Here is a 20763-nt window from a genome sequence, read left to right as displayed (position 1 = left end):
TTACTTTGATGGAATCTCTTCTTACGATTCACGCACCAAAAGAGGGCACGTCATTGGGCCACGTCACGTAAATTTCCATCTAGCGTTGGATATCAAACGGACGTCATCGAGCGGTGCAACGTGCGCTGCGTAGGCTTATAGTTCAGCAATGCAACGTGCCTTGCGTATGCGTGCAGTTCCAAAGGCTTCGTGAAGTATCGAGAAAATCCCGTCTAGAAGAGACTGCTTTTTGACCCCGTGTCCTTATACCATCCGTTCCCGTACGCTCATATCTTCTCTTCCCGTTCCTGGTGCTGTCACAATCGCACCGCAAGAGAAATCTCCCCTCAAACGAAAGGTACGTCATCTTCTCTATCGTGATCCTTCTTTCCGTATCGGACTCTTGGAGTATCCATCCGCTATTCACCCAGGTGGAGTGAATGGTGAATGGCATTCAGCCTCTCTCCCGCCGCGTCGTCTCGCAGTCGGAGGCCTATCCGCGCCTCACACTCCACCTCCTCCGTCGTGTCCAGGCTCTCCACGGCGCCCTTACCTCTCGCTCGCGCTGGCTGGACACCGCCCGCTTGGATCCCGCACAGAGCCGGCTCTAGGCACTAGGCCGTGCCAAAGGGCGCCGCGGGCCGCCTCCTCGCACACCACGATGGCGGCGCAGACCAGCCCCTCGACCTCCGTGCTGGGGCAGCGGCCCCGAACGTCAGGATGCTCATGCAGCAAAGAACGGCGAGTCGAGGTCGCCACGGTAGACAGGCCCAGGCGGCCGCCGGCCCGCGCGGAGGTCGCGGACGGGACGGGGCCCGGCGTCGACGCGCTCGTCGTGACGGGGGACGTGGTCGAGACTAGGGACAACTTCAAGCGCAGCATGGGGGTGCTCAGGGCGCGGTTCGAGGCCGTCTTCTACGTGCCCGGGAACCACGACCTCTGGATTCTCCCCTCTCCCTTCCTTGCCCTGCAACTGCAAGCAAGGTGTTTGACGAAATGCCTTGCCGTAGCTGTTCTTGCATAGCTTAGTCCACCTTGAACGATACAGCTAGCGGCAGCTTAGCAGCTGAATTTGATCCAGCGGTACATTGCAACTTTTTGGCTTGCAGTAGCATGGTTGGTGCTTATCCCCGTTTAGTATGCTGCTTAGAGGCCTAATTTTAGAGTCGACAAAGTGTACCTACCAATGGATTTCTCTCGCGGAGGAACAGGACCAGCAGTAGCCCACGCCTCACACTTCGACTCCTTGACCTCATAGCGTTTCCCCTCCTGCACATAAACCAAAAGGCCCCTGTATTCTATTCCTCCTCAACTATGTTTATACAAGACTACCTCCAATCAGATTACTATGTGCTACTATGTAAGTTTCCGTTACTTTAATTTCTACACACTTTATACTAACAAAAATTTTACATGTATCTACAGGTAGCAACACCACCAACTGATCCGAGAGAAGTGACGACTAGGAGTGAAAAAAGGTAAGTAATACTAACTAACTAACCATTATTCACCTATTTGTATTACTATTTTTATGTACATTACATCATTTGTTTCTTATCTATTACAACATATGCATTTTTCTACTGGTTTGTCATGAGTTACTAATTTATCATCTCTTCTTTTTGTTGTCCTGCAAACCTTAAAGAATTTTAAAAAACTATACAAAGTATACAAAAATAATTACAGTGCTTCTAATAATATTTCAAATAATTACAGTGCTTGGGACAGTACAGAAAACCATGGCGACAACAACAAGAAGCATGACAAACAGCAAAGAAATAAGCTTAAAATTAAAGAATGATCAAAGGTAAGATATCCCAACTGTTTGTACTTGCAAGCTTCACCAACCAATTCCATTGACCGCGTACTACTCCAATAGTCTTCACATTATCCATTTTTACCATTTCATTTCTATTGCATATACATACTACTCCCAAAATTCCAAACTTTCAAAAAATTTATTATTTTAATTGACATATATAGCTTTCCTTATTTTCCCTCCCTCTGGCAGGGCTACACATCTAACACCAAGGCACACAAACGGAAGGACATTTTGGTGTGCAGGAAACGGCAATGTCGACAGCTGCTTTCGCTAAGTTGCAGAAACAACTTTTGTTAACACACACTCTCACTAAGTATCTTTTAGTTCAATACATAGAACAAGATATACGAGGTGACATCAGGTTTTACCATACCTAACTTTTGTGCACGAAGATTATGTTAACTGCCTGTGCTAGGCCATCGTATATGAATTTCTGCAATGCCTAGACTGCAACCAATATGCTGTATTACAACTCGCTGCCCACAATGTATCCACAGTTTAGTGGTTCTTACTTTTACCGAATCAGGGCATTCGCCACATTGTTCTGTTCCACCTGAACTGCCTTTCGACCAATGGTCAAACCAGGACCTACTTCAAATACAATTCTTACCTAGATTTATGCAAAATCCCTCAAACAAAAGAAAACTACAGCACAGTCAAAAAGGCCCATCTATGTTGAAGCCAGCTACCACACTGGCCATTCGTGGCAACGCCACGAACATTTCTAGTATGATGTTATAGGCGTTACCATGTCAACATGTTGGTGATTGTCTCAATTTTGGATCCTAACCAAGCAAGCTCTCTGTACCTTGCAATTAGGCGTATTTGGTAGTCTTCAATTTGGGATTGCTAATGTTACTTTGATGGAATATGATGTTATAGGCGTTACCATGTCAACATGTTGGTGATTGTCTCCATCAGTAATCCATCTAAGCTCTACAAGTCGCAAAAGGTAGGGCAGCATGCACCTATTGCAGTGGTCGGATATGGATGAGGGCAACACCATATAGAAAGGGCCGCTAGCAACAAACCTAAGGGCAATGACTCATGGGCTTCCTTGCAGTGATGCCAAAAGTGTTGTTGGTTGTAGGAGTATTTGACAATAGCAGCATGAGAAGATGTAAGGAAGAGAAATCGGTGCCCACTGCCCACAGATTCGTTGGTACCAAGTACCTTGAACTATACCCGGCGGCAAAACCATCATTATTGTTGTGGTGGTCACCGGAGTAGGTGAGCAAATTTAATGAATATTCATCACTAGAATTTGGTTGTTTCTAATTTTGTCGTTGCTCTTTACCTCATTGATAAAAAAAGCCAAAAATGGCATCACCAAACTCAACTTTTCTACTGAAAGAGGCATAGTTATTTCTATTCTCCTTTCCTATGTTCTGTTCTCTCTTTTTCTTTCTTGCTTTCACTCTTCCCTTTCTCCCTGGGTACTCACTTCATACCCATAGTGTAGTGCAACTAGAGTTTTTTTTTGCAGTCTTTATTACCTATAGGAGTAAGGGTTTTGTTAAAAGGAATAAGAATTTGATCAATGAACACTGTGAGCTCATTTATGCCGTATGTGTGATATCCTTAGAAGTTAAACTTATGTTTAAAATTAATTTAGGATGGATAGTCAATTTTTTTAACCTGCAGTTGAAATTCAACATTGCACGCTTAAAGTACATTTCAGCTATCAGCTGAACTAACAAAATAAAATAGAAAATAATTAGAACATGTTGTGATAGTGTCATAATTAGCTACCGTTATTTTAAAAAAATGTTCTTTACAGAAACATTTCCGAACAGAATTATAGAAATGTTGTTGCATCAGTTGGCAGCAACCCTCGTGCAGTGCAGCCCAAACGGTTCTTCATTTTTTATTAGTCCCACCTGTCAGTCTCTAAATACCCGACTTATCCCGGCAGAAACGCCCAGTCCGGGTCCCACCTGCAGCGACAGACGACCCCACCGCCGCTGAGAAGTAGTAACCGCCAAAACCACTCCAAGATCCCTTGACGCACTCTCCCCGGGCGGTCAACAAATTGGAGAACCGCCAACAGCCGCCACGTGTCCCACCGCGGCGAGGAACCGCGGCAATGGATCGCCCCTCCGTCCCCGGCGACGGCGTTCACCCCGACGCGCCCGCCGGCGACACCGTCCTCGCGGTCCATGATGACGGCGCGGGCCACTACGACTCGCTGGACTCGGCCGCGCCGGCGGCGCCGCGGGACGCCGCCGGGCGGGAGGTCCGGTACCGGGGGTGGAAGACGATGCCGTTCGTGATCGGCAACGAGACGTTCGAGAAGCTGGGCAGCATCGGCACGGCGGCGAACCTGATGGTGTACCTCACCTCCGTCTTCCACATGACCAGCGTCCGCGCCGCCGTCGCGCTCAACGCCTTCAGCGGCACCACCAACCTCGCCACCGTCTTCGGCGCCTTCGCCTCCGACCTCTACCTCGGCCGCTACGCCACCGTGTGCGTCGGCTGCGTCGCCACGCTCATCGTAAGCCGCCCGCCTTCCTCCGCCATCGGCCGGCGTCGCCGACGAACTTGATTTCTTGAATCTTTGATGAAATGATGAGAACAGGGCATGATCATCCTCACGCTGACGGCCGGTGTGCCGGCGCTGCACCCGCCGCCGTGCGCCGCCGGCGCGGACGGGCATTGCGCGGGCGCGACGAGGGGGCAGTTCGCCGTGCTGGTGCTGTCGTTCCTGTTCATCGTGGTGGGCGCGGGCGGCATCCGGCCGTGCAGCCTGCCGTTCGGCGCCGACCAGTTCAACCCGCACACCGAGTCCGGCCGCCGCGGCATCAACAGCTTCTTCAACTGGTACTACTTCACCCTGACCATCGCCGTCTGCGGCTCGTCGACGGCGATCATCTACGTGCAGAGCAACGTGAGCTGGTGGATCGGCTTCGCCATCCCCGCCGCGCTCATGCTCGTCTCCTGCGCGCTCTTCTTCGCCGGCGCGGGGCTGTACGTGCGCGTCCGCCCCGAGGGGGTGCCCCTCGCCGGCGTCCTCCGCGTCACCGTCGCGGCGTTCCGCAAGCGGCGCGCCCCGGCGCTGGCGAACCCCGCCGCGTCCCTCTTCCGGACGCGCCACGCGAGCACACTCGTGTCGAGGCTCCCCTACACCGACCAGTTCCGGTTCCTCGACAAGGCCGCCGTGGTGGAGTCCAAGGGCGAGGTCGACGGCTCCGGCGGCGCCGCCAGGGACCCATGGCGGCTGTGCAGCCTGCAGCAGGTGGAGGAGGCCAAGTGCGTCCTCCGCATCCTGCCCGTCTGGGGCACCTGCATCGTCTACTACGTCGCGTTCGCGCAGACCAACACCTACGTCATCCTGCAGGCGGCGCAGTCGGACCGGCGCGTCGGCGGCGCCCGGGGCTTCGAGGTGCCGCCGGCGTCGTTCACCGTCTTCCCCATGGTGGCTCTCACCGTGTGGATCCCCTTGTACGACCGCCTCCTGCTGCCGTGGCTGCGCAGGCTCACCGGCCGCGAGGAGGGCATCACGCTGCTCCAGCGCATGGGCGTGGGCATGGTGCTCTCCGTCGTGGCCATGCTCATCTCCGGCATGGCGGAGCAGCGCCGGCGCGAGCTCGCGGAGCTGCACGCCGCCGCGAGCGGCGGGTCCATGGCGGAGAGCCGCGTGTCCCCCATGTCGGCGTTCTGGCTGGTGCCGCAGCTGGCGGCGCTGGGCCTGTCGGAGGCGTTCAACCAGGTGAGCCAGATGGAGTTCTACTACAAGCAGTTCCCGGAGAACATGCGCAGCGTCGCCGGCTCGCTCCTCTTCAGCGGCCTGGCGCTGTCCAGCTACCTCAGCGGGCTGCTGGTCACCATCGTGCACCGCACGACGGCCGGCTCCGCCGACGGCGACGACGGCTGGCTCGCCGAGGACCTCAACAGGGGGAAGCTCGACTGCTTCTACTTCGTCATCGGCTTCGTCGGCGCGGTCAACTTCTTCGTGTTCCTTGCGTGCGCCAAATGGTACAGGTACAAGGGCATGGAGGAGGAGGAGGAGGAGCATGGTGAACAAGATGCACATGGGAATGTGATTGATCAATGGCAGCCAAGATCAGTGGTTGGAGATCAACCTGCTAATTAGGAGATCAGCCTGCTGCTATCTTTTCCTCTCTCTCTCTCTAGTAGTGGCCTGGCAGCACATACTCCAGCAGACAGTAGAGATAGATGGTCTGATGAGACCTGATCAATAAACTTGTACATTTTCTTTAGAATTTTAGATTGTGGTAGCATTGGAGATTAGTAGGTCATAATCAGATGACTATTGCAACGAATTTCGAACAAAAATCATTTAAATATCTAGGAGTAGGTTCAAATAACTGCATGCGGAGGAAACTACTTCCAATAAAAACCTCAAATCATTGCACAGAACTGCTCTTGCAGTCTCTTTCCCATCCTCAACACCACATTTTGAAGAGGTAGCACTGCCAGGAACATGAAACATTTCTAGCCATTTGAATGTCAAAGGCCACAGAAAAATAAGCCCATCTCGTTCCGGATTTTTTTCATTTTTGTATTTAAAAAAAATTAAAATTTCAAAAATATATGGCGGTTTCGAAAAATTTCAAAACTATACCCCTGTCGCCCCTTGCCTGGGGGACAGGGGGCCTGTCGCCCTCTGGCTGGGCGACAGGACCTAAATGTAAAAAAAATTATATTTAGGTCCTGGCGCCCGGGACACATTAAACAGCAAACTTGTAAAATAGATATAAAATCGTACAAAAATCGGAAAAATACAAACTCAACTGTTCTGGATTTTATGAAACAAGATCTACAACTTTTGTTATATAAAGTTTTTCATTTTATCAATGTATCTTGCTCTATTTTAAATACTAGTTTAATGCACTTTTATTTAAATCTCAAGATTCATCCTTTAGATGCATGTCATTTTTGGCCAGAGTGTTGCATATGGCAAGCATAGGATTGTACAAAATTGGTAGGCCCAGAAAACATTTCTAGAATAAGTTTTTAAATTAAATCTTGCAATATGTCTAGTTTAAATGAGTTATTTATCCATGCTGCAATACTGAGTTTTAGAAGCCATAACTTTTACAGTACCATTATTTTATTTCCTAAGAGCTACAAAAAAAGTTTGGTAAATTTTAGATAAGCACAACTAGACCAAATGAATTATTTCAAATTTTTCTAGGTACAAGAACTATTTTTCTTGATTTAGTGCATTTACCTTAGTCATAATTCATTTGGTCTAGTTGTGTTTATCTAAAATTTACCAAACTTTTTTTATAGCTCTTAGGAAATAAAATAATGGTACTGTAAAAGTTATGGCTTCTAAAACTCAGTATAGCAGCATGGATAAATAACCCATTTAAACTAGACATATTGCAAGATTTAATTTAAAAACTTATTCTAGAAATGTTTTCTGAATCTACTAATTTTTTTCAAGCCTATGCTCACCATATGAAACACTCTAGCCAAAGGTGACCTACATCCAAAGGATGGATCTTGAGATTTAAATAAAAGTGCATTAAACTAGTATTTAAAATAGAGCAAGATCCATTGATCAAATGAAAAACTTTATATAACAAAAGTTGTAGATCTTGTTTCATAGAATCCAGAACAGTTGAGTTTGTATTTTTTCGATTTTTCTACGATTTTATATTGATTTTACAAGTTCACTATTTAATGCGTCCCGGGTGCCAGGACCTAAATGTAATTTTTTTTACATTTAGGTCCTGTCGCCCAGCCAGAGGGCGACAGGCCCCCTGTCGCCCAGGCAAGGGGCGACAGGGGTATAGTTTTGAAATTTTTCGAAACTGCCATATATTTTTGAAATTTTAATTTTTTTTAAATACAAAAATGAAAAAAATCCTCTCGTTCCACCATCCTTGAGAGCCCAAATCTAATGTGGCCAGCCCACAATGATTAGAATGGAATGGGCCGTCTTAATCAACACGGTGATTTGATGATTAAAATGGAATGGGCCGTCTTAATCAAACGATACAAATCACCCCCACTGTGGGCCGGCCACATTTTAATAATGATGAAGATGATGATAACAGTATCTCAAAAAAAAGATGATGTAGCAATAACAATCTTGGTTATTAAAACGACGTTTAAACATCGTGAAAACGACGTTTTCACGAGAAAACATTCTTGTGAAATCGACGTTTAAACGTTAAAACATCCGTTTAAACGATAAAACGTCCATCGTTTCGTTAAAATCTACCCTCTATTCGTTTCGTCGTTTTATCGTTTTAATAACCTTGATAACAATCATTTTAAGGTGGTAATCCTATACAAGAAGGCATATTTTCTTACCAAATTTACTTCACATATTCAAATTTGCTGTGGAAATTCAAAAGTATCGAAATGTCAAAAATGTGGAATTCAACTTCAATGTACAAATCTGTCAGAAGGGCTGTTTCTGGTTTACGCATGCCATCTTCAGGCTAAAATTCCTTTTCGTATAAGCTGTATTTTGTGGCATTAACTAAGGATTTTTTTTAAAAATATTTCCTATCCGATTATCCTAAAATACCGATTATCCTAAAATACCGCAATAATAACCTATGCTCTTCGTGAAGTACTTTTTTCTCACAAACATTTCACCGTTTCAAACACACGTGTTCCTTCTGCTTCTGAAAGTTGATCTCTACAACATGTGCATGGACCAGTTACTGCTATCAATCAGTACCTTCCTACTTCGCTTTCGTGTTTGACAGCTCGGATTTGTCGCCACCAGAGAAATTGTTCATCGAAATGCTTTGACGACGGCCCCCATGTGGTGTTGAGGAATGCTCCAATGCTCAAGTCAATAGTCAATAGTCTACAACATGCAATGCTTCTCCAATATAGCTATTCAGTTATTTTAACTGAATGACTTATCGTTAGAGGTAGCCTAGGCGCAGTCTGTTGCTCCCTCATTTCTTTTTTCTCGAATATGCAGAAGAGTTGCATATCATTGTATTAAGAAGAAAAAAGAGTTCGGTGTGTCTTACAAGTCACATCACAATGGCATCATCTAGCCGTGGTTTGCACCATGTACCACTCCTACAAAGCCCATATTACAGGAAAGGCACAACCTAGTTGCTCTCTCATTCCAACTTCCAAGCCATGTCAAAGAGAACTTTTGCATGGAATCGACAAGTTCTCCTCATGGTACTGATCATCTGCTGTGCAGCTTGAGATGTTTCTGAATCTTCCGTGCCGCCTTCGTCCGGCTAACAGTAGTAGTAAGCAGATGCAGATGAATGCTACCACTGGCTGACAGGATTTCCTCCCATGTTTTCAGAATGTGTACATGAATTCAAAGCATGTGAGTTCTGTCCACTCAAGTAGTCCTGGTCAGTGGTCGCTATCAGTGCGTTTCAAACTCTCAGGTCAGTGGTCAGGCAAAGAACGAAGGCGCCTTAATTCAAAAGTGTGATCATTGGGGAACTCATGCTGTGGAATGGTGACTTCATGTTCCTTTTTTGTCCCCTTTCCCATGAATTGTCAAAGTCCTGCACCTTCAGCCTCAGAAAGTTCATGCCGCTATAATATCTTAATGTGTGGTTTTCGGTATAATTTACATGAAACAATCATGCTGTTCAGAAGACGTAATCGAAGCGTACTATTTCCTAGATCGTCTTAGAAATGCTTCACTGTTGGCTTCAGACCAAGGTGGCTATATATTCGTGCGCATTTGCTTTTAACCTCTTACCAAACATTTCCATGTCACGTGCTTCTTTCTCTCTGAAGATTTCCTTCCACGTGGTACTGGAACGATGACTGGGACATTTTGTTTTGTGTGAAGTGATTGTTTTGTTCTTTTACTTGATGTATGAATACTGTAGTTTACTGAACTTCTATAGCTATCATTATCATTTGAATTTTCTCACCTATGCCTGACGTTTCAGATTCAGAAACTAATGCAAAAGGCAAATGCAGCATTGGATACCTCCAATTTTTATTTATGTCCATGGTATTCATAACCCACCATTTTTTTAAAAAAAGCATCATTACATCAACATGTATACTAAAATGTGTAGATCCTGTTCTCTTATAATGTTTACTGAAATGTTATTGTCATTTGATTGGATGTATGCTCAGCAGTCGAGCCTAAATCTCACATGCTGAGAGTACCATTTCTGACAGAACACATGTTTTCTGAACCCTCCCCTATTGTCTAGCAGTGTCTGCTTGCTTTAGGCCTGTTTCCATGTGAGTGTGAGCTTCATTTCTTTTCGTAGCATATGCTACTAATTAGTAATTAACTCTCTGCTGACATTGGCACCTGATCATCCAATAGATCAGAAGCCTTTCCACATAAACTCTATCCACAGATGGCGGCCATGGCTTCATTAGGATAGAGAATCTCTGCACTAGTGGAACTTACTTTGCAATTACTGGGGAGTCCAGACAAGTTCTTATAGAAAAACCAGGCACCTGGGAATATCCTGCTGCATGTTCACTCAACGACACACTCTCAGATGCTAACCCCCTTCACTGGCATGATTCCATTGCCTTCAGGATAGCACCGGGACAAAACCCAACGGGAGGAGATCACAACTCACATGGCAATTGACCCTTTTCTCACCAGACAAGCCAGTGCTCATCCGTCTTTCTCAGCAGAGACAGAAACTGACACATTTTTTTCTTTGTTTTTGAACACGTACAATTACATTGTTTTTGAGTTGTTTACATATGCTTGTCATCTCATGAATGCATCCTATACAAAAAAAGGGAAAAAAACAACAATTGCAAGATCAGCTGGCATGTGTGTGGGCCATGCATGCCGGTGCCACTGACAAAGATCAGCAGCTGGCAGCGAGCTAGGATGGCAATCCACCTCACTGCTCCAGGAATCAAAGCATGGCGATGCCTCGTCTCACGGTTTCACCACCCCTTTATCCTCTTGCGTTTGGAAGCACTGCAACATGCCAAGGATCACGTACACACATGGGGCATGGCCTTGCCATGTCATCTTCTATCTAGGACTACTAGCCTTGAGACAGATCCATGTGAGCATGGGATCCTAGGTCAGGGATGGAGGTGGCAGCCACCGGCATGAAGACGTCCACATTTGAACTCATCTCTATTTGCTTTAATTTTATTTAACAGTTGGTGATGGGGGGGGTGTGTGTGTCCAAGGTCATGAAGAAACTGAACAAATGGTGGTCGATCGTTCACTTGAGCTGCATGGCCTCCAATGGCCTCCCCAGCAGTGACAGCACGGTGGCGGCGATGTGCCGCGGCGTCAGCCCGGCCTCCTCGATCTGGTCCTGCGGCGCGCCATGGTCGATGTACCGGTCCGGCAGGAACATGGATCTCAGCTGCAAAGAACACAAGAACATGGTTAGCATATATAGCGACCTAATAATGTACATATATTCTTGTTAACAATTTGCATTGCAACGACCGACATGATACTACATATCCTCGGCGATGCTAAGCTATCGCGCAAAAATGAATAATGAGTTTCATGCGCCGACCAGTTCATCAGAAATCTTAAAAAGCTATCGATCGAATAAAATTGAATTTTTGAGTTTCGACCGGATTTGAACTGAAAATGACGAAAAAAGCGTTTGCTGATGTGGACTAGCTACTTACTTTGAGGTTCCCGTCGAGCAGGCCGGCCAGGCTGAGGTAGTGCGCCACGTGGGAGCCGAAGCCGCCGATGGAGCCCTCCTCGGCGGTGATGAGCACCTCGTGCTCGGCGGCGAGCTCCCTGACGAGCTCCGTGTCGAGCGGCTTGCAGAAGCGGGCGTCGGCGACGGTCACGTACACGTCGTGCTCCTTGAGCGCCTCGGCGGCCTTGAGGCAGGCCTGCACCATGGTGCCGTACCCGAGGAGCGCCACCCGGGTGCCGCCGACGAGCACCCGGCCCTTGCCGACCTCGAGGGCCGTTCCCTTGTTGCCCGGCGGGAGGGTGGCGCCGATGCCGTTGCCGCGCGGGAAGCGGAAGCAGCTGGGGCGGTCGTCGATGGCGGCGGCGGTGGCGACCATGTGCATCAGCTCGGCCTCGTCGGCGGGCGCCATGACCACCATGTTGGGGAGGCACGCCATGTAGGTGACGTCGAAGGCGCCGCAGTGGGTGGGCCCGTCGGCGCCGACGAGCCCCGCACGGTCGAGCGCGAAGCGCACCGGCAGCTTCTGCAGGTCGACGTCGTGCACCACCTGGTCGTAGCCGCGCTGGAGGAAGGAGGAGTAGATGGCGCAGAAGGGCTTGAGCCCCTCGGTGGCGAGCCCCGCCGCGAACGTCACGGCGTGCTGCTCCGCGATGCCGACGTCGAAGCACTTCTCCGGGAAGCGCTTCTGGAAGTAGTTGAGCCCCGTGCCGCCGCCCATGGCGGCGTGGATGGCCACCACCTTGTCGTCGGCCTCCGCCTCCCGGATCAGCGCCTCGGCGAAGTACTGCGTGTAGGACAGCGTCGGGGACTTGGACTTGAACTGCTTCCCCGTCGACGGGTCGAAGCGGACGACGCCGTGCATCCGGTCGGCCGCCGCCTCCGCCGGCGGGTACCCCTTGCCCTTCTCCGTGACGATGTGGATGAGCACGGGCCCCGGCGCCGGCATCGACTTGACCTTCTCGAAGATGGCAACGAGGTCCTCGACGTTGTGGCCGTCGACGGGGCCGATGTAGTAGAGGCCGAGCTCCTCGAAGAGCGAGGAGCCCGAGGCGCTGATCATGCCGCGCGCGTACTCGTCGACCTTGGCGGCGACCTCGTGCGTCGGGCCGCCGATCTGCTTGGTGACGGTCTTGGCGGCCTCGCGGAGGCGGCGGAACTTGGTGCTGGACTGGAGCTTGGTGAGCGCGCGGCTGAGCGCGCCGACGGGCTTGGACGGCCCGTCGAGCGTGGCGGTGGGGAGGGACACCTGCTTGTTGTCGTTGAGGACGACGATCATGTTGGTGTCGAGGTAGCCCGAGTTGTTCATGGCCTCGTAGGCCTGGCCGGCGGTCATGGCGCCGTCGCCGATGACGGAGATGACGTGGTTCTTGCGGTCCAGGAGGTCCCGCGCGACGGCCATGCCCAGCCCCGCCGAGATGCTGGTGGAGCTGTGGCCGGCGCCGAACGCGTCGTGCGCGCTCTCGTCGCGCTTGGGGAAGCCCGCCAGCCCGGAGGTCTGCCGGATGGTGTGCATCTGGGAGCGCCGCCCGGTGAGGATCTTGTGCGGGTACGCCTGGTGGCCGACGTCCCAGATGATCTTGTCCTCGGGGGTGTCGAACACGTGGTGCAGCGCCACGGCGAGCTCCACCACGCCCAGGCTGGAGCTCAGGTGGCCGCCGGTCTTGGACACCGTGTGCACGATCTCCGCGCGGAGCTCCGCCGCCAGCTGCTCCAGCTCCGGGGTCGAGAGGTTCTTCATGTGGACCGGGTAGTTGACCTTGTCGAGCAGCGGCGTCGCCGGCTTCTCGCCGGAGAACTCCACCTTCCACGGGGCCGAGCTCGGCCTCGGCTCCTTGGGGACGACCATCTTCCCGTCGGCGCCGCCGCTGCTGCCGCCGGCGCTCTGGGCCGCCGCGCTCGCGCGCACCTGAAACTGCTGCCACAAATCCAAAACCGTCGCAGTACATCGTCAGCACGCATCGACGCAAAAGGGACTCGATCTACGGGAAAGAAACAGAGCGCCGTCGTTCTCCGCTTCACGGGCCGTACCTGCCGCCGGCAGGGAGCGTGGGCGGTGGCCGGGACCGCGCGGAACACGGAAGGCGTCGATGCCTGGAGCGCCATTGTTGGAGGCAGGGGTCTAGCTAGCGTGCAAGAATGCAGCTCGGCGTGCGATCAACAGCTGTGATTAGCTGCTGCGGTTGTTGTGGGAAACTAGCTCGTGTACCTCGCTCTCGACGGCGACGCTGCGCTGGGGCAAGAGATGGAGGAGGAGGAAGAAGAGGGAGCGAGGCGTGAAGGCGAAGCAGGGGGAGAAGCGGGTTAATATAGGCACGGGAAGCCGAGCGACACGTCATGAGCGAGCGATTAACCGAAGGAAGGAAATTAAAACAAAGTCGTGGAAGGGGAAAACGAGAAGGAAAAGGGTGAGAAGGCGAGAAACCCAGGATGGTTCGTGGGAAGCTGCATCTCGCGAGATTATGTGCTAGTATAGGGTCCGTTTGGGAGGGCTCCTATCGGCCTCGGCTTCGGCTGTTTTTGCACAATTCGAGATACTGTAGCGTGAAGTCATTTTACAAGCTGCGCTGAGATAAAAAAAAAAGAAACTAGAAGTCAGATGAAGCCACATTTTTTTAGCTTCACCAGCTTTAGTTTTACCAATGAAGCTATTTTGGGAGGGCTCCTTCCAAACAGCCCTATAGTACAATAAATAGTAGAGGATGGCCCAACCCAGAGAGAAAATGCACGATCTTAATACATATTCGAAGATGTAATAATGGATGCAAGTCATAAACATTTTGAGTTATTGGATCGACTCAATAAGTTAATAAAATGAACTAAATTGGCATTTTACCTAATTAATTTAGGGGAAAAATAAAACATAAACTAGAGTGGCGTACCATTATAATTAATTAGCTGAATCAGAAAATACTATTGAATACCTATGTAGAAATACCATTTCACATTGTAAAGTACTCCCTTGACCAATCAACTTTAGCTACAAAATTTATCCTAGAATAAATCCACATCTAGCCTGGCCATCCTTTAACTACTCCTCCATTATTGCAGGTTGCTTCCCAGTGATACGGATTTAAGTTTACTATCTTCATTTCACTGTAAAATATACTCCCTCCATCCCCAAAAAAACAAGTTATTCTAGAAATTCTAGGACAAATTAATAAGATTGTAAAATGATCTTGTTTGCCCCTATTTATTATTCATATTTGGCATCAATCGATTCTTACATGCACATGCACTTTCTGAATAGGGTAAGATAACTTATTTTTTGGGATAAATTTTGAATTTTAGAATAACTTGTTATATTTTTAGGACGGAGGGAGTATACATCACTCTAAGTAATTACCGACACTTCACATGATCTCTCGGATACTCTCTCCGTTTTTTACATGTCATACGAGATTTGTCTTATGTCCAACTTATCCAACTTTGACAAAATCCAATAATTTATAGAAAAATACGATAATATCTACAATACCAAATTGAATATATTATTAAATATATTTTGATACTGCATATATTTGGCAGTATAGATGTTGTTATATTTTTCTATAAACTTGGTAAAATTTGGATAAGTTTGACTAGGAAAAACCTAATACGATATGCAAAAAAATAAAGAAAATAACTAAGTATACTTCAATTTTAGGAGGGAATGTGGAATACGAAAACTCCAGGTATCGATCCCAAAGAGCAATACTATTTCCCTTCATTCAGAAACTAAGCACAGCCCACTCTGACTTCCAAGCACATGTCCTGACTCGGCCCGGCACGCAGAGACAAGTCGCGTAGCCAACACATGAAACCTGATATTCCTCCGTAGACGGAGTCGATGCGCTTCGTTATAAATATTTCTGGCCATGCTACACACACACATGTAATATACATGTTGTCTATTCTAATAGGAGCGTATTGAATAATGTTAAACATCACTACTACAGAAATAGCTTTTAGTCCTGGACATATTTCCCGATCATCATTAGACCCGGGACCAATGAAGGCTTTAGTCCCGAGTCCAACGCCTAGGAGGCAGTGGGGAGCTTTAGTCCCGGTTGGAGCCATAAATCGGAACTAAAAGAGCCCAACCCTTTTAGTTCCGGTTGGTGACACCAACCCGGACTAAAGGACCCTTTAGTCTTGGGTGGTGTTACCAACCCGGACTAAATGTATCTCCACGTGATAGTTCAAAACGAAGTCATCATATATTGAGTCACATGTACTGTTTAGATGAGTTGGCAAGGAAACTATGTGCGAGGCAAGAGGGGTCCTGGGATCGAATCTCGTGGGGCGCAAAAAATGTCAGGGACATCTGGTCCCGGTTCTACCACCAGGCTTTTGTCCCGGCAGTTTGGAACTAGGACAAAAAGCCCGATCTGTAGTAGTGCATGTTGTTGGAGCTGTGACCAAAAGTAATTCTAAATATTCAAGGTAATTCACATCTTAGCATATTTATGGTTATTTTCAAATGTTGGAAGAAGTACTTGCTATTAGTTCTTAATATTATTTTAAACTGACAATCCTATTTGGATTTTGTTTGTTCCACGTGTAGGAGGGCAGTGCAGAGAATCCTCTGTCAGTTCATGCATGGTCTCTGATGGCGAGCAATATATATAACGAACCAGATCCCGTGGACTTGACCCGATTACGGAGGGATCATCGATCAGGCAGTGCACGCCTACGACCAAGAGGCAAGCGCATCTTCTTCCCTGCAGGGCCGGCGCAAGTTTTATGTGTTGGCTTACAACTTGTCTGTGCGTGCTGGGCCGAGTCAGGACATGTGCTTGGAAGAAGTCAGAGCGTGCTATCCATGCTGTGCTCCGGTGAAGCGTACCCCAAGTGAAGTTTTTCAAGACGAGCGCATGTGCTCTGACCAGGTCTCTGCCTATTGTCGTGGCACTGCGTTTTTAGGGCCGCCAGGGCTCGCCGAACTAATTAACGCTAATCAAATCCATTTTTATACACCTGTTGGCACCCAAAAAGGGGTGCCTCATCCCCGGGGTTGATATCCTGGAGGTGAGGTCGGGAGGACTACACATGTCGTGATTCCATCGTGTCGTGATGATGGGTGCCGTTAATTTCAAATTAGTCCACTTAGTTTTCTGGAAGTGCTTATTAAGGACTCTACAATTAAGTGGACTATCTAAGCTGCTCGTCGTTTAGCTTGTCCACTAAACGTCGTTTAGCACTTCCAAAAAACTAATAAGCTTGAAGTTGCTTATTAATTGTAGAGGTAGTCTGTGCAAGCTGCAAGCAAGCGTCTATGGTTGAATATTAGAGACCATGTCTGTATTTTGTTTTGCAAAAATAATATAAACAAGAGTACATTTTTATATCTAAATTTTTTTCTATATGTTGTACGTAACTACAACTCTTGAGTGTTATTTTAGAAAATTCCATCTATTTTGATACTAGATTGCATTAAACTACAACTTTCTCACTGAACCTGTATGACTATATGCTTGGAAACGGGGAGGTGCTGCTCATTAGCCCCGTCGAAGAGGATGTGCAAGGTGGGTGTTCGCATAGGGCCCCAAATATGTGGGCCTCCAAATCTATGTATAGGTATAGGCCTGTACTCGTATATCCGCCCGTCAGCCACTCAGCGCATCCGGTGTTTGGGCATTTTGAAGATCAGCCATCCAACTAATAGGTAATTTGGTAAAAATCGGTTGATAAGTTAATAATAAAATACTCGAACCAATCACTTGTTCTTGCTTCTTTTCAAAGATTAAAAAATAAAAACATCTCAGATGTAGGTTTAGTTAATGGTTAGATTAATCAACAATGGCTTGGATGTTTTATTTTTTATAATCCGATAATTATGAGCTTCTTCCTAGTGAAGCGGTTGTAGCTTCGCCCCGCTAGTGGAAGCATATATTGGCTTTATGGATGGCTTCAAGCTTGAAGCTAGTCCAAAAAAAGAAAGCCATTTGGCATTGCTTCACGTGAAGCTACCCATAAAGCTATGCCGATCGGGGCCTTAGTGAACCATTTCTTGGGTGGGTTCGGGCTGACCAGTTGCACCATGAGAGTTCAATTCTCATCATTTGTATTAAAAATAGAAAGTTGTTCTAAAATGTGTATGAAAATACAAAGACTACAAGCACCTACTCAAATTAGTAATATTAGACAAAATATCTTTCTAAAAGACTTTAGGGTCCCAATTTGCATTTTGCACTAGGGATCCAAATTCCTGGAGATGGCTCTACTGCTCATCACATGGTGGGTGGGTCCATAACGCCAGTAACAGGTGGCGTCCCAGTGATAGAAAGTTGTACTTTTGCGCAACATAAAACCAAAAAATTGGGCCAAACGTGTCTGCAACAATTTAGATATTATATACTTTGCGTGTGCTTAATGGCTAGCAAGACATGCTGTCAAGGTTATCTCGCGACTGGTTCCACGTGGATCACGTGTGACGTTGAACTCGGAACAACTTGGGTACGTCAGGCCATGTTTAGTTCGCCAGGCCATGTTTAGTTCCTGAAATTTTTTGGATTTTGGCATTATAGCACTTTCGTTGTTATTTGATAATTAATATCCGATCATGGACTAATTAGGCTTAAAAAATCAATCTTGTCATTTACAGTTAAACTGTGTAATTAATTATTTTTTAATTATATTTATTGTTTCATGCATGTGTTCGAAGATTCGATGTGATAGGTACTGTAGGAAATTTTTTGGGAACTAAACAGGACCGGCTTACATTGAGCTCATCATCAGATGGTGTACAGTCGGAGGCACGGCAGCATCTCTGTCGCTGCAACTTTTTTTTTTACTGCAACAGTTTGCTGAGTATGTGTACGTACGACGCTCAGCAGTCAGCTCGACAGAGATGGACCGTGATGAGCAGTGTGTCCGGTACTGTTAGTGACACATATATGCAGGCACATGGATACTGCACGTGATGGCACAAGGAGCCTTGCAAAGAACTAAGGTAAATACAGCCTTGCACATGATGGAAAATTTCTGTCCAACGACTTTAGGGCTTCTCTCCTTGAGATGCCAAACTTTAATTTTCACGTGATGCCGTGTGCTTCCGGTGATAGTAATTTTTATATAAATTCAGCCCAACTTAAAATTGTTTGATTCATATTCATTGGAAGGGAGAGTTTGCATACTTCTTTTGAGGATGGAAGGAGTATTTTCAGAAAAAAAAACAAACTGTTTAACGTGTTAGTTCCAGGGTTCAAAATTTCGGTGAAATTTCGGCGAAATTTCGGTATTTTTTTCGTTTTCGGTAGTTACCGGGAAGTGGAATTTCGGTAAATTTCGGTAAATTTCGTTTCAAAATTCAAAAATTCAAAAAAATTTGTAAAAAATTATGTAAAAAATATGATAAAAAACTAGGTGTTTTTCTAAGCAAATAGGACTAGAACACACTCAAATCTAAGATCATTTGCTAGGCTAAAATTAACATTTGAAACCGTAATTTGAATGACTCGTCATTTCATGTGCAAAAATTTGTTTTCTCCCCTCGACTTCAACTAGACTTTGGTTTATCATGATATTGGTGAGGTACCTATTCAATTTCATATGCATACCTACAACTAGGATGATGATTCATCGGCCGGCCCGGGTGGACTATACTCTCATCAGTAGACTAGTAGATCTGATTTCCTCGTGCTGTCCAATTAGGCTCATCGTCAATCTTGCTTCGCTTTTGCCTTTTGCATCTGCTTTTATATTATCATCTAGCATCTCTTTTCTTTTGTATGTAGCGGTGAGATCGAATGAGATGGCAGCTAAAGCCCTCTGTCTGCTGTAGTCTATTATTCTTAACCAGGCCCTCGATCTGGCTCTTCTTCTAGCTTTGTAGCCGGTAACTGTGGAGACTTGGGAGTTTTTTTTTTTGAAGTTGTGGCCATTGCTGATACGTGTTAAATTCCATTGGCAATTCTTCTCCATTGGCAACTGCAGATTAAGTCAGTTGTGGCCTTTGATCTGCCCCCACTTCGTGGAAGAAAGCTTTGCATTGCAATAGTAGGTCGGTGACTGTAACCTTGATTCCAGTGAATTTCCTCCGACGCCATTCCAGTCCCGAGGATAAGAAGAGAAGGTCAAATTCTTGCATCCACAGCATGCATGTGACCAAAATCTTAGGCCACAAGAGAATTGTCACCATCTATAGAGCAGGGAAAAACTTTCCGTTGGAAAACTGCCGGAAAACACACCTTTCAGAATGCTTTAACAATTCTCTATACAAATTGAATCAAACAAAAAATTCAAACACTGTCACATGAATGAATTGATAACCAATTCAAATCATGTTTGTCCTGGATTTAAAACAACTTTCAATTGGATCAACTAATGTCCCTAAAAATTTATAGGAATATCCGCCATAACAAGAATAATAAAAGTCCAGTTGAGGCCTAAGAGAGAAAATGAAAGTTGTCACATGAAATGACAAGACTTTTAATTGGTAGTTTTTGAAATAATTAAATAACTTTCAAACCATTGCTCAAATGAAAAAGTTCCTGAAACAAAAGTTGTAGATCTCGAAAAACTGAACAAAGTTGGTATTCAAAAGTTTTTCATTTGACCTCGGGAACAGTACGAAAATCACAACGGACATCATTTTCCGGTCAAAATCACCGAAATTTCGGTCGAAATCACCGAAATTTCGGTCGGAATTCACCGAAATTTCGTTTTTTGAATTTGAATTCTCTTTCCGTTCGGAATTAGCGAAATTCGGCGAAATTTCGACCGAAATTTCGTTTCCGGCAAACGGCGGGATTCGGAAAAAAAACGAAAAGGTAAACCCTGGTTAGTTCTGGTTTGCATTGCAGGTGATAGCTCCCCGCAGCTCCAGAACTTCATCGATCTCCGCCACACGTTCTGGCCGGTAGCTGTAGCTAGCTAGCTTCCGAGCCGATGCTGTGATGCATGTCTTGTTGCCCTGCTCGAGCCACAGAGAGAACCGTGTGGCCACAAAGAACAGAGCTGTGAAATGGAAAGCCTCAGCTCGAATCGATTCAGAACCGAGGTCAGGCCTTGCAAGCAAGACGCCAAGATCGAGCTCAATGAATGCATGCATGCTGTGGGTCATCAGTGTGGACGTGCTAAACGCTATTGACGTGACTGTACGTACGTGTGTGGCTACAAACGGTAATGCTACAGTACAGGCGGTCGGATGCTCCGATGCATGTTGCAATAGTTAATTATTATTATTACAAACCATTGTTTCTACATGTTTCACAATAGATGTTACATGAAATATGTTCATGTTGTAGCGGGAATTTTCTATCCTAGAGTCGTCGAACACACATTCATTTTTACATATCATTTTTTCATGTTACAAATAGTAATCTCTGTTGTTGCACTAGTTAATTGTTAATGTTTCGTTGGAGCGTCCGATTGGATCGGAGTCCGGACGCTACTAGCGCC

The 20763-nt window shown here is 46.8% G+C and overlaps 2 protein-coding genes and 1 long non-coding RNA gene across 5 annotated transcripts; 2 read left to right on the top strand and 1 right to left on the bottom strand.

Moving 5' to 3' along the window:
- Window positions 1–359: 359 nt before the first annotated feature.
- LOC120659604 lies at window positions 360–3342 on the top strand. Of its 2 annotated transcripts, XR_005669115.1 has the most exons (4): window positions 360–963; window positions 1405–1457; window positions 1696–1786; window positions 1991–3342. It is a non-coding gene; the product is annotated as an uncharacterized LOC120659604 (long non-coding RNA). The 2 variants fall into 2 exon arrangements; XR_005669114.1 differs by having other exon boundaries at window positions 365–1457.
- A 380-nt stretch (window positions 3343–3722) lies between these two features.
- On the top strand, window positions 3723–6082 carry LOC120658697 (protein NRT1/ PTR FAMILY 2.11-like). The gene is made up of 2 exons (XM_039936935.1): window positions 3723–4295; window positions 4380–6082. The coding sequence occupies exons 1-2, from the start codon at window positions 3888–3890 to the stop codon at window positions 5892–5894; spliced, it is 1923 nt and encodes a 640-aa protein (XP_039792869.1). The 5' UTR covers window positions 3723–3887; the 3' UTR covers window positions 5895–6082.
- Window positions 6083–10385: 4303 nt separating this feature from the next.
- LOC120659600 (probable 1-deoxy-D-xylulose-5-phosphate synthase 2, chloroplastic) lies at window positions 10386–13657 on the bottom strand. Of its 2 annotated transcripts, none has more exons than XM_039937794.1 (3): window positions 13411–13657; window positions 11363–13297; window positions 10386–11085 (listed from the first exon to the last, which is right to left on the bottom strand). In XM_039937794.1, exons 1-3 carry the CDS (start codon window positions 13483–13485, stop codon window positions 10939–10941), a joined length of 2157 nt encoding a protein of 718 aa, XP_039793728.1. In that variant the 5' UTR covers window positions 13486–13657; the 3' UTR covers window positions 10386–10938. The 2 variants fall into 2 exon arrangements, with proteins under 2 accessions (XP_039793728.1, XP_039793729.1); XM_039937795.1 differs by having other exon boundaries at window positions 10402–11085; window positions 11363–13294.
- Between the last annotated feature and the right edge of the window lie 7106 nt (window positions 13658–20763).

The sequence above is a fragment of the Panicum virgatum genome, chromosome 2N (assembly GCF_016808335.1).
Source record: "Panicum virgatum strain AP13 chromosome 2N, P.virgatum_v5, whole genome shotgun sequence".
In the NCBI taxonomy this organism is placed as follows: Eukaryota; Viridiplantae; Streptophyta; class Magnoliopsida; order Poales; family Poaceae; genus Panicum; species Panicum virgatum.
This window is presented reverse-complemented; position numbering and strand designations above follow the sequence as displayed.

What these genes read in the sequence shown, in the direction of transcription:
- LOC120658697 (XM_039936935.1), top strand. Translation starts at nt 3,888, where the DNA reads ATGGATCGCCCCTCCGTCCCCGGCGACGGCGTTCACCCCGACGCGCCC. An exon ending in GCTGCGTCGCCACGCTCATC is followed by an intron (nt 4,296 to 4,379) that starts GTAAGCCGCCCG and finishes TGATGAGAACAG; the next exon opens with GGCATGATCATCCTCACGCT.
- LOC120659600 (XM_039937794.1), bottom strand. Translation starts at nt 13,485, where the DNA reads ATGGCGCTCCAGGCATCGACGCCTTCCGTGTTCCGCGCGGTCCCGGCC. An exon ending in ACGCTCCCTGCCGGCGGCAG is followed by an intron (nt 13,298 to 13,410) that starts GTACGGCCCGTG and finishes GATTTGTGGCAG; the next exon opens with CAGTTTCAGGTGCGCGCGAG. An exon ending in TGCTCGACGGGAACCTCAAA is followed by an intron (nt 11,086 to 11,362) that starts GTAAGTAGCTAG and finishes TGTTCTTTGCAG; the next exon opens with CTGAGATCCATGTTCCTGCC.